This window comes from Salvelinus alpinus, chromosome 7, assembly GCF_045679555.1.
Source record: "Salvelinus alpinus chromosome 7, SLU_Salpinus.1, whole genome shotgun sequence".
Taxonomy (NCBI): domain Eukaryota; kingdom Metazoa; phylum Chordata; class Actinopteri; order Salmoniformes; family Salmonidae; genus Salvelinus; species Salvelinus alpinus.
The window spans coordinates 27,290,475-27,308,581 of NC_092092.1; the positions used below are offsets into that span (position 1 = coordinate 27,290,475).

The 18,107-nt window shown below is 41.3% G+C and overlaps 1 protein-coding gene across 3 annotated transcripts in view; it reads right to left on the minus strand.

The window, feature by feature from the left end:
- The window catches only part of LOC139580725 (BAR/IMD domain-containing adapter protein 2-like 1), a 42,644-nt gene that overhangs the window by 15,734 nt on the left and 8,803 nt on the right, over window positions 1–18,107 (minus strand). For all 3 annotated transcript variants that reach the window (XM_071409672.1, XM_071409673.1, XM_071409671.1), the window contains exons 4-6: window positions 4,749–4,810; window positions 2,005–2,076; window positions 1,642–1,776 (exon numbers count right to left, since the gene is read on the minus strand). In XM_071409672.1, coding sequence (XP_071265773.1) covers window positions 1,642–1,776; window positions 2,005–2,076; window positions 4,749–4,810 — 269 coding nt within the window. The remainder of the gene's footprint in view (window positions 1–1,641; window positions 1,777–2,004; window positions 2,077–4,748; window positions 4,811–18,107) is intronic.

Here is an 18,107-nt window from a genome sequence, read left to right on the forward strand (position 1 = left end):
AGGACATTTGTTCAGAGGAGCTAGCCAACAACACAGCTAACACAATCACTTTGTTTTACCTGTTTCTGTTGATAGTTCTTTGTATATATCAATAAAAATGATGCCAGCTGATTCATGATTTTGACAGGCTGAGAAACGCTCCCTTCATGTCTGCCTCATCCCAACTCCCGACACGTTCATTATTATGAGACAGCTGGAGATCAAATTTGAATATTGAAACAATGTTTATACAAAACTCTGCTGTTGAAAACTAAATGTTAGTCTAAAAGAAATGTGAGGTAATGTCTAGATGCTTTTTATAGTGGAGATCAAGTTTATAAATTTCCTGGCTGGGCTGATGAGACAGTGGAACAGAGTAAATAGGCATTTTAATGTCATAGATTTAGTAACTTGTGGAATAGACAACGGCTGGAATGCTGTTTTAACCAATCACCATTCAGAATTAGAGCCACCCGTTGCATAAGGGAGTCCATAGAAGGATTCAGCTTTGTTTATGTAAACAAAACAAGACAACCATGGCAACCAAGAGCAATAATGTTCTGTTTGGTTTTTATATTGATACTGGACACATACACCAACAAGTGTTTCTGGATGAGGGTAAAGTCACGTGACTGTCTGTTAAAGTCCCTTTCTAGCCGTCTGAGAAACTTCCAGGAACTCAAAGGAATCCAAGCACATGCTCACATCATCAGAAAAAACGAACTGGACACCGAGCCACTTCTCGCTTGAAAATGGAGAACATTCATAAAGCGGAACTTAAGGGACTTTTCTGACTAGCGTACCGATGGTGCATTGAGTGAACAGATGAGTCTGATCACTGAGACCCCCTGTGAGATAAGATGAGATCTGGTTCTAGTCTCACCTCGTTCTCCTTGATTAGTTAAGATCTGATTCTAGTCTCACCTTGTTCTCCTTGATTAATTAAGATCTGGTTCTAGTCTCACCTCGTTCTCCTTGATTAATTAAGATCTGGTTCTAGTCTCATCTCGTTCTCCTCGATTAGTTAAGATCTGGTTCTAGTCTCACCTCATTCTCCTTGATTAGTTAAGATCTGGTTCTAGTCTCACCTCGTTCTCCTTGATTAGTTAAGATCTGGTTCTAGTCTCACCTCGTTCTCCTTGATTAGTTAAGATCTGGTTCTAGTCTCAACTCGTTCTCCTTGATTAATCAAGATCTGGTTCTAGTCTCACCTCGTTCTCCTTGATTAGTTAAGATCTGGTTCTAGTCTCACCTCGTTCTCCTTGATTAGTTAAGATTTTTTACATTTACATTTAAGTCATTTAGCTGACGCTCTTATCCAGAGCGACTTACAAATTGGAAAGTTCATACATATTCATCCTGGTCCCCCCGTGGGGAATGAACCCACAACCCTGGCGTTGCAAGCGCCATGCTCTACCAACTGAGCCACACGGGACCACATCTGGTTCTAGTCTCAACTCGTTCTCCTTGATTAATCAAGATCTGGTTCTAGTCTCACGTCGTTCTCCTTGATTAGTTAAGATCTGGTTCTAGACTCACCTCGTTCTCCTTGATTAATCAAGATCTGGTTCTAGTCTCACCTAGTTCTCCTTGATTAATCAAGATCTGGTTCTAGTCTCACCTTGTTCTCCTTGATTAATCAAGATCTGGTTCTAGTCTCACCTCGTTCTCCTTGATCTCGTACTTGGTGACTTGTTTCCCCTGGCTCTTCCTCCGCAGCTTCTTCAGGTCCGTCTGAGAGCGCTCCAGAGAGTCCTGCTTCAGCTTGTGCTCCGTCTGGTACCGCTTGAATGTGGCCTGGATGAGAGATACAGAGGTTAAGATAAGTTTGATGTAGAGATGGAGAAGACTTTTACTGAATGCAAGGATAGGGGATATTGAGGAGAGAGGAGACCATAATTAAGTGTGCACTTACATACCTGCATACGTAGACATGCAGACCCGTACACAAACATGCACACACACACACACTCCTTGTGATTAGATTGTCCCTTGCCAAAGTCCTATAGTGGTCAATGTACTTACAGTCATATATTTGACATCCATCTCTGTTTTCCTCTCCAGCTCAGCAATGATTTCTTTGTGGAACCGCTTGAACTGAACAGAAAGAATCCAGTTCAAGTCGATATATAAACATTTAACAATACCATAACCATGGCAAGATGGTGACATCAGAATAAGAGTTGTGTGGCTGAGCCAGAGGAATGTAGCTGTGATAATTGCTTTCTAACTGAGGGGAATTCTAACAACAGGTATGTCTTATCTACCTCTCCAAATAGTTAAACATTGACTACTTTCTCCTTCCTTCGTTCTCTCAGATATCTCAGAAATAACTAACCATGCTTCGTTGGCATGTCGCTTTACTTGGAGCCCAGTGAAAGACAAGTAGGAGCCTTGTAAGGCTAGGACAAAAGCTTTACTACAGTTCTGAATTGCAATAAAATGTGTAATACATGTATACTGTAGTGAGAATACATTTTATTTGATCATATCTCTTCTTATTACGACCAATACTATAAATATTCATAGATCAAATCATCTTAAATTCGACAATAATCAAAGTTTCAAAGTTTATCCGCCTTGTGCATAGGATACAATAGGTATAAAGCAGTACAGTGAAATTTTTCCTTGCGAACTCTTTCCCAACAATGCAGTGATAATTTTTCATACATAGGATACAATAGGTATAAAACAGTACAGTGACATTTTTTCTTGAGAACTCTTTCCCAACAATGCAGTGCTAATTTTTTCCCTCATCAATCTACATATAATACCCCATAATGGAAAAGCGAAAACAGGTTTTTATTAATGTTAGCAAATGTATTACAAATAAAAAAACAGAAATACATTATTTAAATTAGTATTCAGACCCTTTGTTATGACACTCAAAATTGAGCTCAGGTGCATCCTGTTTCCATTGATCATCCTTGAGATGTTTCTACAACTTGATTGGAGTCCACCTGTGGTAAATTCAATTGATTGGACATGATTTGGAAAACCACACACCTGTCTATATAAGATCCCACAGTTGACAGTGCATGTCAGATCAAAAACCAAGCCATGTGGTCGAAGGAATTGTCCATAGAGCTCCAAGACAGGATTGTGTCGAGGCACAGAACTGGGGAAGGGTACCAAAACATTTCTGTAGCATTGAAGGTCCCCAAGAACACAGTGGGCTCCATGATTCTTAAATGGAAGAAGTTTGGAACCACCAAACTCCCATCCCTCTATGTTGATGGGAGAACCTTCCAGAAGGACAACCATCTCTGCAGCACTCCACCAATCAGGCCTTTATGATAGAGTGGCCAGATGGAAACCACTCATCAATAAAAGGCACATGACAGCCCGCTTGGAGTTTGCCGTAAGGAACCTAAAGGCCCCTCGTCCATAAGAAACAAGATTCTCTGGTCTGATGAAACCAAGATGGAACTATTTGGCCTGAAGAGTCACGTCTGGAGGAAATCTGGTACCATTCCTATGGTGAAGCATGGTGGTTGCAGCATCATACTGTGGGGATATTTTTCAGTGGCAGGGACTGGGAGACTTGTCAGGATCGAGGGAAAGATGAGTGGAGCAAAGTACAGAGAGATCCTAATGAAAACCTGCTCCAGAGCGCTCAGGACCTCAGACTGGGGCAAAGGTTCTCCTTCCAACAGGACAACGACCCTCAGCATACAGCCAAAACAACACAAGAGTGGCTTCGGGACAAGTCTCTGAATGTCCTTGAGTGGCCCAGCCAGAGCCAGGACTTGAACCTGATTGAACATCTCCGGCAAAACCTGAAAATAGATGAGCAGCGACGCTCTCCATCCAACCTGACCGACTTGAGAGGATCTGCAGAGAAAAACGGAAGAAACTCCCCAAATAAAGGTGTGCCAAACTTGTAGTTTCATACCCAAGAAGACTCAAGGCTGTAATTGCTGCCAAAGATGCTTCAACAAAGTACTGAGTAAAGGGTCTGAATACTGTGATATTTCCCAGATTGTTTTATTTTTGTAAATTCGCAAACATTTCTAAAAACCTGTTTTTGCTTCGTCATTATGGGGTATTGTGTGTAGATTGATGAGAAAAAAAACAATTTAGTCAATTTTAGAATAAGGCTGTAACTTAACAAAATGTGGAAAATGTCAATGGGTCTGAATACTTTCCAAATGCACTGTATATAACAATGAAAATAGAATAAAAAACACAGAAGAAGTACGATGACAGCTGAAGAAACATGAGAATGCACCTGCTTCAGTCTAGACTATCTGTATTGTATAGTATTGTAACTTAGACGTAGTGAGTGATTAGAGATGATACTGTCTAAGAGCTAGTTGTGTCTTGCTCTTGTCACAGTTACAACACCAGTGACACCAACCAGAGTCACTTGATTTCCTACACGTATGCCAAGCCTCTCACCCCCAGGCCTCAACAAGAAACCCAACAGACAGAACAGAGAGCACAAGCTGAAAGGAATGGTCTAAATGACAAAAAAACTAACAGTTGTCTTGTGTCCAGGTGGGATTTCTCTCCAGGCTTTGTTGTGTTCTTGGTGTGTTTAGAGGATAAAGGAGGTCTGTTAATGACTAAGTCACTGTGAGAAAGAGAGAGTTGGCGTAGAGGACTATGGATATGTGTGTCGACATGAACATCCAACGCAGGTCAAAGAGAATGGTAACCCTTGACTTCAGTCTTCCACTTAATTAGCAATTAGATGGTAAAATGGTAATTACATAACAAAAAACTACCAAGAGAAGAAGTGACAGTAGGTCAGCAGGAAAACTTACGTTCTCCTCCAGCTCCAGGTGAACCTTCCTGTGCACCTCAGAGATCTCCATCAGAACCACACCTGTAGAGAAAAGATCATATATCATATTATACAGGTAGCTGACAAAATAAAGGAAACACCAACATAAAGTGTCTTAATAGCGTGTTGGGCCACCACGAGCCAGAACAGCTCAATGTGCCTTGGCATAGATGCTACAAGTGTCTGAAACTCTATCGCAACGAACCGCCCGTGCTGTCTCTGCCTGGCCGGTTCCCCTCCCTCCACTGGGATTCTCTGCCTCTAACCCTATTACAGGGGCTGAGTCACTGGCTTACTGGTGCTCTTCCATGCCGTCCCTAGGAGGGGTTCGTCACTTGAGTGGGTTGAGTCACTGACGTGGTCTTCCTGTCTGGGTTGGCGCTCCCCCTTGGGTTGTGCCGTGGCGGAGATCTTTGTGGGCTATACTCGGCCTTGTCTCAGGATGGTAAGTTGGTGGTTGAAGATATCCCTCTAGTGGTGTGGGGGCTGTGCTTTGGCAAAGCGGGTGGGGTTATATCCTGCCTGTTTGGCCCTGTCCGGGGGTATCATCGGATGGGGCCACAGTGTCTCCTGACCCCTCCTGTCTCAGCCGCCAGTATTTATGCTGCGGTAGTTTATGTGTCGGGGGGCTAGGGTCAGTCTGTTATATCTGCAGTATTTCTCCTGTCTTATCCGGTGTCCTGTGTGAATTTAAGTATGCTCTCTCTAATTCTCTCTTTCCTTCTTTCTTTCTTTCTAACTCTCGGAGGACCTGAGCCCTAGGACCTTGCCTCAGGGCTACCTGGCATGATGACTCCTTGCTGTCCCCAGTCCACCTGGCCGTGCTGCTGCTCCAGTTTCAACTGTTCTGCCTGCGGCTATGGAACCCTGACCTGTTCACCGGACGTGCTACCTGTCCCAGACCTGCTGTTTTCAACTCTCTAGAGACAGCAGGAGCGGGAGAGATACTCTCAATGATCGGCTATGAAAAGCCAACTGACATTTACTCCTGAGGTGCTGACTTGTTGCACCCTCGACAACTACTGTGATTATTATTACTTGACCATGCTGGTCATTTATGAACATTTGAGCATCTTGGCCATGTTCTTTTATAATCTCCACCCGGCACAGCCAGAAGAGGACTGGCCACCCCTCATAGCCTGGTTCCTCTCTAGGTTTCTTCCTAGGTTTTGGCCTTTCTAGGGAGTTCTTCCTAGCCACCGTGCTTCTACACCTGCATTGCTTGTTGTTTGGGGTTTTCGGCTGGGTTTCTGTACAGCACTTTGAGATATCAGCTGATGTAAGAAGGGCTATATAAATACATTTGATTTTGATTTGATTTGATTTATTGGAGAGATGCAGCACCATTCTTCCACAAGAAATTCCACAATTTGATGTTTTGTTGTAAAACGCTGTCTCAGGTGCCGCTCCAGAAACTCCAATAAGTGTTCAATTGGGTTGAGATCTGGTGACTGAGACCAGGGCCGTGCACAGACCATTCAGCAGTGGTGTAAAGTACTTAAGTAAAAATAGTTTAAAGTGCTACTTAAGTAGTTTTTTGGGGGTATCTGTGCTTTACTTTACTATTTATATTTTCGACAACTTTCACTTTTAATGTACTTTGTACTCCATATATTTATTTTATTATTCAAACTTTACTTTTACTTTTGATAGGTAAGTATATTTTAGCAATTACATTTACTTTTGATTCTTAAGTATTGTAACGACCCTGGGTTTATAAGCGCGGAAATCGACTCTGCCGTTCGAGCATACTTTTGCGGCACAGTCGATAGCACGCCGGACCTCGGGCTAGAAGGTCGAGGGTTCGAGACCTGCTCCCTGCCTGTTTCATTACAGTATATTTAAAAGCAAATACTTTTAGACTTACTCAAGTAGTATTTTACAGGGTGACTTTCACTTTTACTTGAGTCATTTTCTATGACAATTGGGTACTTTTTCACTGCCATTCAGGGGGCAGGTTCAAGGGTCAGGTCCCCCACTTGAAAAACAAAATGACTTCCATAATTCACATCTCAAAATTCATAATATACCAAATGCCTGTAGCAAAAAAAAAAAGTTGAGCATAGGCCTATTTATTTCTGCAACAACACATTCACTCAACATCACAAATTGTAAGCAAGCTAGTTACAGTGCCTCCTAAACAGATGATCGACATCGGGAACAGATGGTGGGCTATCAGCTGATCATTGACGTTGATGATTGATGTAGATCTGCAAGTTAGCTAGCTCAATTTATTTTACTGATTGTGATTTATCTTCAATGCTTGTATCAAATAATAACTTCATAATATAATACTCATAATCTACTAACTCAAGCTAGAGGCTTGTGTGGATATTTATAATGGTGGTAAGCTAGAATGTAGTCTACCTGTGTTGCTGCTGCCCTGACACACGTGCAACTCTAGAAGAAACCGATGGAGTTGGGTCAGAGGGTTGTTGATACTGCCGCTCCTCTCTATGTCTTTCTGCTTCTCTCTGCTGCATGTATCAGCCAACCAGACCAAATATTGATGATGATGTAGGTTAAATCAAGTGTTATAAAGTGTGAATCAAATATTATGCTGCTGTGGCAGTAATGTTGATATTTAAACTAGGTAGCTAGCTACACACACTCAAATGGTGACCACATCCCTCAACCCATGCATGTTTGGATACGGGGCCTGCGATCTCTATAAAGGGCAGACTGAGATAATAACACAACCCGGAGTGTGCGAGCTCCGTACAGGGCAGACCAACAGGCGCAACCAACGGACAGGGAGGGGGGTGGCGAACTTGACGACATCAAGATGACTTGCGGGCAGTGGGTTCCGAACAACAATGACAAAACATGTATAGAAAAAAAGAAGTTTTAGTGAAATTATACCACCATCTAAAAGGGCACTTCGGAGACAGGAAGGGCAAAGGGGCATGTACTCTGCACAGGTAGAGCTCTATCTGTATATGTGCCTGACTGAGAAACACACACATCCTTTAAACCCCCTATGCTCCTTTCAGACACCTCTTTCAAAATCAATGAGATCTCTTCTTCTAGCCATGGTAGCCAAAATAATGGGCAACTGGGCATTTGTATAAATAACCTTAAGCATGATGTAATGTTTTAATTGCATAATTAACTCAGGAAACACACCTGTGTGGAAGAACATCCTTAAAATATACTTTGTATTTACTTTATTTTGTCAGTTACCTGTACATCATATACAGTGAAGTCGGAAGTTTACATACACCTTAGCCAAATGCATTTAAACTCAGTTTTTCACAATTCCTGACATTTAATCCTAGTAAAAATTCCCTGTCTTAGGTCAGTTAAGATCACCACTTTATTTTAAGAATGTGAAATGTCAGAATAATAGTAGAGAGAATGATTTATTTCAGCTTTTATTTCTTTCATCACATTCCCAGTGGGTCAGAAGTTTACATACACTCAGTTACTACTTGGTAGCATTTGCCTTTCAATTGTTGAACCTAGGTCAACCGTTTCGGGTAGCCTTCCACAAGCTTCCCACAATAAGTTGTGTGAATTTTGGCCCATTCCTCCTGACAGAGCTGGTGTAACTGAGTCAGGTTTGTAGGCCTCCTTTCTCGCACACGCTTTTTCAGTTCTGCTCACAAATTTTCTATAGGATTGAGGTCAGAGCTTTGTGATGGCCACTCCAATACCTTGACTTTGTTGTCCTTAAGCCATTTTGCCACAACTTTGGAAGTATGCTTGGGGTCATTGTCCATTTGGAAGACCCATTCATGACCAACCTTTAACTTCCTGACTGATGTCTTGAGATGTTGCTTCAATATATTCACATAATTTTCCTCCCTCATGATGCCATCTATTTTGTGAAGTGCACCAGTCCCTCCTGCAAAAAAGCACCCCGACAACATGATGCTTCCACAACCGTGCTTCACGGTTGGGATGGTGTTTTTTGGCTTGCAAGCCTCCCCCTTTTTCCTCCAAACATAACGATGGTCATTATGGCCAAACAGTTCTATTTTTGTTTCATCAGACCAGAGGACATTTATCCATGTGCAGTTGCAAACCGTAGTCTGGCTTTTTTGTGGCAGCTTTGGAGCAGTGGCTTCTTCCTTGGTGAACGGCCTTTCAGGTTATGTCGATATAGGACTCGTTTTACTGTGGATGTAGATACTTTTGTACCTGTTTCCTCCAGCATCTTCACACGGTCTTTTGCTGTTGTTCTGGGATTTATTTGCACTTCTCACCAAAGTACGCTCATCTCTAGGAGACAGAACACGTCTCCTTCCTGAGCGGTATGATGGCTGTGTGGTCCCACGGTGTTTGTACTTACGTACTATTGTTTGTACAGATGATCGTGGTACCTTCAGGCGTTTGGAAATTGCTCCCAAGGATGAACCAGACTTGTGGAGGTCTACAATTTTTTTGGTGCGGTCTTGGCTGATTTCTTTTGATTTTCCCATGATGTCAAGCAAATAGGTACTGAGTTTGAATATAGGCCTTGAAATACATCCACAGGTACACCTCCAATTGACTCAAATTATGTCAATTAGCCAATCAGAAGCTTCTAAAGCCATGACATAATTTTCTGGAATTTTCCAAGCTGTTTAAAGGCACAGTCAACTTAGTGTATGTAAACTTCTGACCCACTGGAATTGTGATAGTGAATTATGAGTGAAATAATCTGTCTGTAAACAATTGTTGGAAAAATGACTTGTGTCATGCACAAAGTAGATGTCCTAACCGACTTGCCAAAACTATAGTTTGTTAACAAGAAATATGTGGAGTGGTTGAAAAAAATAGTTTTAATGACTCCAACCTAAGTGTATGTAAACTTCCGACTTCAACTGTATCTGCGGTATACAGGTAAGGGACATCTAGCCTGGGTTCCAGTCATAGAGAAACACATTTAAACACTATTTCTGTGATACTGCTAGTCTATTTCTTCTTTAGTCAACATTGTGTTATTGTCCCGTTCGTCATAAAGATCGGACCAAGGTGCAGCGTGGTATACGTACATTCTTCTTTTATTTAAAGAAAGAACACTGCACAAACTAACCAAACAACAAAACGAACGAAACGTTTTGAATAGTGCAGACAGGCAACTAAACATAGAATAAGAACCCATGAACACAAAAGGGAAAATTGCTACCTAAATATGATCCCCAATCAGAGACAACGATAAACAGCTGCCTCTGATTGGGAACCATATCAGGCCACCATAGACATACAAATACCTAGACCTACAAAACCCCTAGAACTACAAAACCCCTAGACAATACAAAAACTAGCATACCCACCCTCGTCACACCCTGACCTAACCAAAATATAAAGTAAACATAGATATCTAAGGTCAGAGCATGACAGTTATCTTATTTGGCAAGGCCAGGATATGTCAGTGGTGAATCAATGCAGAAACTTTAAGACAACCAGGCTAAAGGAAACTATTGCGTTTGAATATGTTGAGGACATCTATAACACTTTTTCCTCAAGTTGCTTGGCGGCAACAATGTCCCTGATAGCCTGGTCGGCATGGTACTGGCTGAGACTTCACGAGGAGAACAATGGGTTTTCACATGAAAGTTGTTGCATCTGTTCTTTCCCTATGCTTACACAAGCAATGTTGACTTTAGCGGTGAAGAACAAAGCTTACCAAAACGTCATGTGTATTTTATGTTTCATAAAGTCATGAGGAGTTTTTACATACTGCATGGATGACAAATGTATTTTTGACACAGTAATGTCTGAACAGTGGTAACTCAGTAGTTGCCATTGCCTGACACAGAGACAGAAAAATCCCCATTGAGAGAACCCACATTGAACGCCATAGAGGAACATGGCACAATAGCAGTCACTACAGTAAACAGAAGCAGACAATAACAGCGGGACAATTTACAGTACAGACACAGACACAACGGGGTGACATCTAGAGGTTATGTAGCCTAGCCATATTTTTTTTAATTAGTTATAATTGCATTCTATAACCACCTGCCACTAGAACCACCTAGCTACCACTAGAAGGTCTGCTTTTTACAAAATGTTATATTGTATAGTCTTACTTTGTCATGTTTTCAAATGTTCTCTGCAAACACCTGCAACAAGTAAACCATCCACTCACTCCTATCACCTCAGTATTACTTCAGTTATAATCACAACTGCGCCTATGGGACCATATAAACAGAATCAACCCAAAACAAACTGAGCATACATACATTAGGTAAGCACGCACAAACACAAACACACACACACGCACACACAACCACAACCACAACCACAACCACGCACGCACGCACGCACGCACGCACGCACGCACGCACGCACGCACGCACACACACACACACACACACACACACACAGACACACAGACACACAGACACACACACACACAGACACACAGACACACACACAGACACACAGACACACAGACACACAGACACACACACAGACACACACACACACACACACACACACACACACACACACACACACACACACACACACACACACACACACACACACACACACACACACACACACACACACACACACACCTGGTGTGATTCCAGACCTGCTGAGACAGAGCTGTACCTCTCGGGCTGCCTGCAGCTACAACAACATTGCCCTCTGAAGGTCAACAGAACGTACTGGTAAATGCTGCCATTGTACGGCAGAAGGGAGAGAGCAATGGGAGGGAGGGGGGCTCTTGGCAGGCTGTTTATACGGCACCAACAACAGCCTGCTGCAGAGTGAGAGGGCTGGTGTGTATTGAGAGGGCTTGTTTTCAAACAGGTTACAGAGTGAGAGGGCTGGTATTCGTATCGACACACACCTGCTCATTTCCTCTCTGACCTCTCTGAGAACCAACTAACGAACCACATATTCTGTCCGGTATGTATAGCAGAACATGAGAAACGGTGATACTGTCAATAATGCTGAGAAAAAAAAACTAGATGACTTCACCAAACTGAAATTAACTTATGTTCACATGTTGATGGGTGGAGAGCAGCCGATCATTACATAAAATCTGTGGTCAAAAGTACACACATCCTCTATTGGACTAAGAGGGACTAAATGTTGAAAAACCCTCAGTTTGAAATTAATGAAGTGGCTAAATCAGGCTATCCTGCTATCACACATAATACATCTGGGTGAAGAGCATTGTGGACTATACCCTTTAGAAAGGTTAAGCATCCCATATGAATTGTCCTCTTGAGGTTGTGACTTGTTCTGACTGTCGATCCCCTACTCATCTCTCCCTCTCTCCCTCGCTATCCTTCTCCCCTCTCTTATTCCTCTCCCCCCTCTCTCTCGACCCTCTCTATCTCTCCCCCTCTCTCTTTCCCTCCCTCTCCCCCCCTCCATCCCTGTACTCATCTCCATCGTATGCTGTGTTAACCAGGTATATGACTAGATAATGACATTTGACCCTGTAATCCTCCACATGGCTCTGGTCTTAGTCTCAGTGATCTGTGTGCTACAATGTTTAAAAACTAGGGGGGAAAGACATCTCTCTCTCTCTCTCTCTATCTCTTTCTTTCTAAAACATTACAAGGCATCTGTTCCTGCTGTCTCCAGATTGACCTACCCAGGAAAGGATACATAGTATTGTTCGTAATACTGTATACATAGGTCCATGTGTACATCTCTAAACATTGCTACATCTACAATATAAGAATTCATAAAACTAGCCTTATGTTCAGCGGAATTACACCCACAATAATAAAAGGCTTCACAGCTTGACTGTTTGTGTCTGTTTGTGGTGGATCATTTCTGAAACCACCCACTAATGATAATGAGACTTTTATCCCAGACTTATCACAGTCAGTCTGTCTTTAGATAGTTAATGGTGGCACCACTGGTAGAGGTCTCATTGTGATACTGTCTGGTTTTTACAGTGACTTTATAACGACTTGATCATTATTATAGAAGCATCCTAGGGTTGGGCGGTGTACTGTATATACCATATCCTGGGAATTTTTCCAACACCGTCAATTCTGTTTTTTATAAATTGGAATATTTGTATTTTTTAAATAATGCAGTCAACTTGTGCACTAGGTAATAGATACGTTTCTCAAGACAGTCTATTTGAGCCAGTCACATGTGTTTGTTTACAAAGAAGCACAACGAGCAAAACGGGAGTTTCATGAGGTGAGTCACTCCTGCTGCAGCGCAACTTAAGTGAGGTGATCAAGTTACGCTTGTATGAAATTTACTACACTACCAATGTCTGCCTGCTATATATCTTCTAACTATTAAGTTAACTATCGAAGATGTGCCAAATAAATTCACTGCAGCAGGGTTTTGCTAACTTGCTGATGTTAGCAAAGTAGCTGACGTTAGCGTGCAAGATAAAGCTTCTTGGTAACAGCAGCAGAGACAATCCCTTCCTTTGTTAAGATCTCTGCTGTCTAATATTTGTTTTGTGTGTGAGGCAAACTGTGTTTTGAGATAGCTACTTGCATAACTTTAAGCAGGATTGTCTTAGTAGTTAAGGTTAGCATGCGCCCGTTAGCATTTACCTAGCATCCGCTATGGGAATTGCTTAACACTTGTTAGCATTTTGCATTTGTTAACTGATATTTTTGGGCCTTTTTTTACGTTCAAATTTTTTGAGGCTGGTAATACAGTATATCCTGAGATGGCACCGTCATGGAATGAAGGTATGGAAATATGGATCCTGCCCAACCTTACATCCTGACAACTCTGTGTTATAGCCTTTTTTGTTTAATGGTGGTGTTGACAGCACATAAAACTAAGCCTGTCACCTTTCACATTCTTATCAGGTGATGTGGTTTATGAACGATGTAGGCCTCTGCCAAAAGAATACCTGCCATTTTCTCATAAGTGTAATAAGGAAACATTGTGAGCAAATTCTTAATCTTATTCGATGACGAATTACAATACATTTCAACAGGTGATCTGTTCAGGTTATTCATATGTACCAGTTTTATTACTACAGTGCCTTCAGAAAGTATTCATAGCCCATGACTTATTCCACATTTTGTTGTGCTACAACCTGAATTCAGAATTGATTAAATCTTTTTTTCCCCACACATCTACACACAATTCCCCATAATGATGAAGTGAAAACATGTTTTAGAATTGTTTGCAAACTTATTGAAAATGAAATACAGAAATATCTAATTTACGTAAGTATTCCCACCGCTGAGTCAATATTTTGTAGAAGCACCTTTGGCATCGATTACAGCTGTGAGCCTTTCTGGGTAAGTCTCTAAGAGTTTTCCACACCTGGATTGTGCAACATTAGCCCATTAGTCGAAACTGTAACTCGGCCACTCAGGAATATTCACTGTCTTCTTGGTAAGCAACTCCAGTGTAGCTATGGCCTTGTGTTTTAGGTTATTGTCCTGCTGAAAGGTAAATTTGAAAAACTCCCGAATCCTTAACAATTACAAGCATACCCATAACATGATGCAGCCACCACTATGCTTGAAAATATGGAGAGTGGTACTCAGTCATGTGTTGTATTGGATTTGTCCCAAACATAACACTTTGTATTCAGCACAAAAAAGTTAATTGCTTTGCCACATTTTTTTTGTATTACTTTACTGCCTTGTTTTGAGGCACAGGAGGCATGTTTTGGAATATTTTTATTCTGTAAAGGCTTCTTTTCACTCATCCAAATTGTAATGAATAACTTCACCATGCTCAAAGGGACATTTTCAAAAACATAATTCCACTTATTATGGAGTATATATGTGTAGGTCAGTGACAAAAAATCTCAATGTAATCAACTTTAAATGTAGGCTGTAACACAACAAAACGTGGTCAAGGTGTGAGAATACTTTCTGAAGGTCACTGTATACTACTATACTATTAATTAGTATTGGAGTTAACTAAAACCGTTGTATCTATGGCTGACTGAGCTAGGTGTGGTTACCTCATGCACAGTGACCAAAGCAGTGACATTTGAACTTTGAGATCGTAACTCTGCACTTTGAGATAGTCCTCACTCTCATAAAACAATAATGATAAATCTTACAGGGTTCATTATAGAACATGTCACAGCATGAGTCTGACGCCATATGAACAACACCTATTTGAGTCACAGCCAATGATATTGCAATCTTAAAGCCACACATTCCAATGGCAGGAAGGGAGAGTCAGTGTTTTGATGTTGCCATGGTTGGAAGTCTTCGTTCTCTGATATTACTTGGATATGAATCAGACATCAGTGGCACTCAGCTCAGGACGTTAGCGCTAACATGCACCCACCCACCCACCCACCCACCCACCACCCACCACACACACACACACACACACACACACACACACACTCCCTATGGTACCGATGCTGCTGAACCTTGACTGAACTAATGGAAGGCTAAAAGCTGACCAGAATCCTCCAGGCAACCCATCCATGGAGGACATGAGTTTAGAGACTGTTTCTTTAGAAACTGGATTTAGAAGTATATTTTTTTTTGTTGCAAGGACATAGGAGGAGATTAGGAAACACCAAATTCCATAATTTGGCACTTGTTAAGTGATGTGTCACAAGATAGGTGGGAGAGTAATTTCCCAGGAGGATGTATCACATCATAATATCTCCTACATCAGGTTTCTGTGTGTTGTACTATAGATGCAATGGCACCAAGCAGTTCAACAACAGTAGTAAACTCACTTCAAATGGAAAGGCCACAAACACACCATCAGGAAAATGTCAGAAAATCAACATTTGGCTTCACTGTGCCCATGCATAAAATGTACAAATAAAAACCAGATTGTTCTTTGAAGATTGGGGTAATGGAGGGGGAAAAACACCCATATTATGAAAAGTTTGGATTTAACAGATGCTGGATAGAGCAAGGGTGTGTGGGGCAAGGGAGGATGTGTGGGGTCAGGGTGGTCATGGGATTGCTTGGTGAGCGAAAGAAGCGTGACAGAGTGGAGAGCCTAAGGCATCATGGGTGAATGAGCAGCCAGCCAGTGGCTGGCCCTGGCTGCCTACCGTTCTCCCTATGAAGTGTTCACTTGCTCACTTGTCTTCATGAAGTGTGCAGTCCCTCTCATAGATTTAAATGCTTTAGATAGATTGGTGAAAGCATGGATTCCAAGGACGGTGGAAGTTGTTTGCGCACCTTTAAAGTTCAGATGGGCTACATAGAATAATAACTGTAATCTGGACATGGACTGTAAGCCCTACCTCTAACATGTGGATAAATACAATATTAACTCCTGCACAATTAAGTATTTCATGCAGTAAAATGTTTTCTCAGGAACAGTATGATTTATTTATTTCAGCATCGCTTGAGAGAATGCGAATGCACAGTTAGGGCCCGCAATCTTTTTCAGCGATTGACAGTTACATAAAAGCTGACAGTATTTCAACAACATAAATTAATCCTAGACTAACTGAAATCTTATCAGAAACATGTTTGATAATTTTCCCAGCTTTTAGTTTCCTTAAAACCAGTCAAACTGATGTCATTTGGACATTTTGCACAGGAGGAATCTTGCGTTTTCTCCAGGCCCCTAGACGTCCTCGCTCCGCAAGAGAAACAGAATGAAAGAAAACTTTACTGATATCAGATTATTGATGCATTCATTCCATCGATTTATGACATTATTTGGTAAGCACCGCTTTAGGTAGTGGGCGTGGCCAATGGCTCTCATCTTGGCCGCAGAGACTAAATCTAGCTGTTTTAAAGCTAGTTTCCTAAAATTCTACATATTTTGTAATGGGGCTGAGTGAAACATTTTAGTTTGATAGCAAATGCAATCAATTTTGTCATGAGACTGAGAGGAAAATTGCAGTTTCAAAGCTAATTTCCTGCAATTCTACAGACTCAAACATTATAACAAAATCAATGGGGGCCAAATGCCATGACATTTTTTTACATTTTGATTCTCCCTGACCGTCTATTTTTTTTATTTTGGTGATTCCTAGTTCTCAAAGATGATATTTATTTCAAATATATTGCTCCAATATATGTTTTTTACATACTTATTCGTATATACTACATGACCATAAGTATGTGGACACCTGCTCATCGAACATCTCATTCCAAAACCAGTATATAGAGGAAAAAATATATATATACTGTATATATATACAGTACCAGTCAAAAGTTTGGACACACCTACTCGAGGGTTTTTCTTTATTTTTAGTATTTTGTAATTTTTTGATTAATAGTGAAGACGTCAAAACTATGAAATAACACATATAGAATAATGTATTAACCAATAAAGTGTTAAACAAATCAAAATACATTTTAGATTTTAGATTCTTGAGAAGAAGAAAAAGTTTTCTAATTTTATTCAACTGTTACAGTACCATGCACCTGCAAAGTGATAGCTCAGATGTGCGAGTGACTTTTGAATGTTATATTTTAGATTCTTCAAAGTAGCCATTGTTGATGACAGCTTTGCACACTCTTGGCATTCTATCAACCAGCTACATGAGGAATGCTTTTCCAACAGTCTTGAAGGAGTTCCCAAATATGCTGAGCACTTGTTGGCTGCTTTTCCTTCACTCTGCGGTCCAACTCATCACAAACGATCTCAATTGGGTTGAGGCCGGGTGATTGTGGAGACCAGATCATCTGATGGATCACTCCATCACTCTCCTTCTTGGTCAAATAGCCCTTACACAGCCTGGAGGTGTGTTGGGTCATTGTCCTGTTGAACAACAACTGATAGTCCCACTAAGCGCAAACCAGATGGGATGGCGTATTGTTGCAGAATGCTGTGGTAGCCATGCTGGTAAAGTGTGCCTTGAATTCTAAATAAATCACTGACAGTGTCACCAGCAAAGCAACCTCACACCTCCTCCTCCATGCTTCATGTTGAGAACCACACATTCGGAGATCATCTGTTCACCTACTCCGTGTCTCAGTTGGAACCAAAAATCTCAAATTTGGAGTCATCAGACCCAAAAATGTATTTCCACCGGTCGAATGTCCATTGCTCGTGTTTCTTGGCCCAAGCCTTCTTATTGGTGTCCTTTAGTAGTGGTTTCTTTGCAGCAATTAGAACATGGAGTCTCCTCTGAACAGTTGATGTTGAGGTGTGTCTGTTACTCTATGTTTCATCATAGCGCTTGATGGTTTTTGCAACTGCACTTAAAGAAACTTTCTAAGTTCTTGACATTTTCCGTATTGACTGACCTTCATGTCTTAAAGTGATGATGGACTGTCATTTCTCTTTGCTTTTTTGAGCTGTTCTTGCCATAATATGGACTTGGTCTTTACCAAATAGGGCTATCGTCTGTATACCACCCCTACCTTGTCCCAACAAAACTGATAGGCTCAAATGCATTAAGAAGGAAAGAAATTCCACAAATTAACTTTTAACAAGGTACACCTGTTAATTGAAATGTATTCCAGGTGACTACCTCATGAAGCTGGTTGAGAGAATG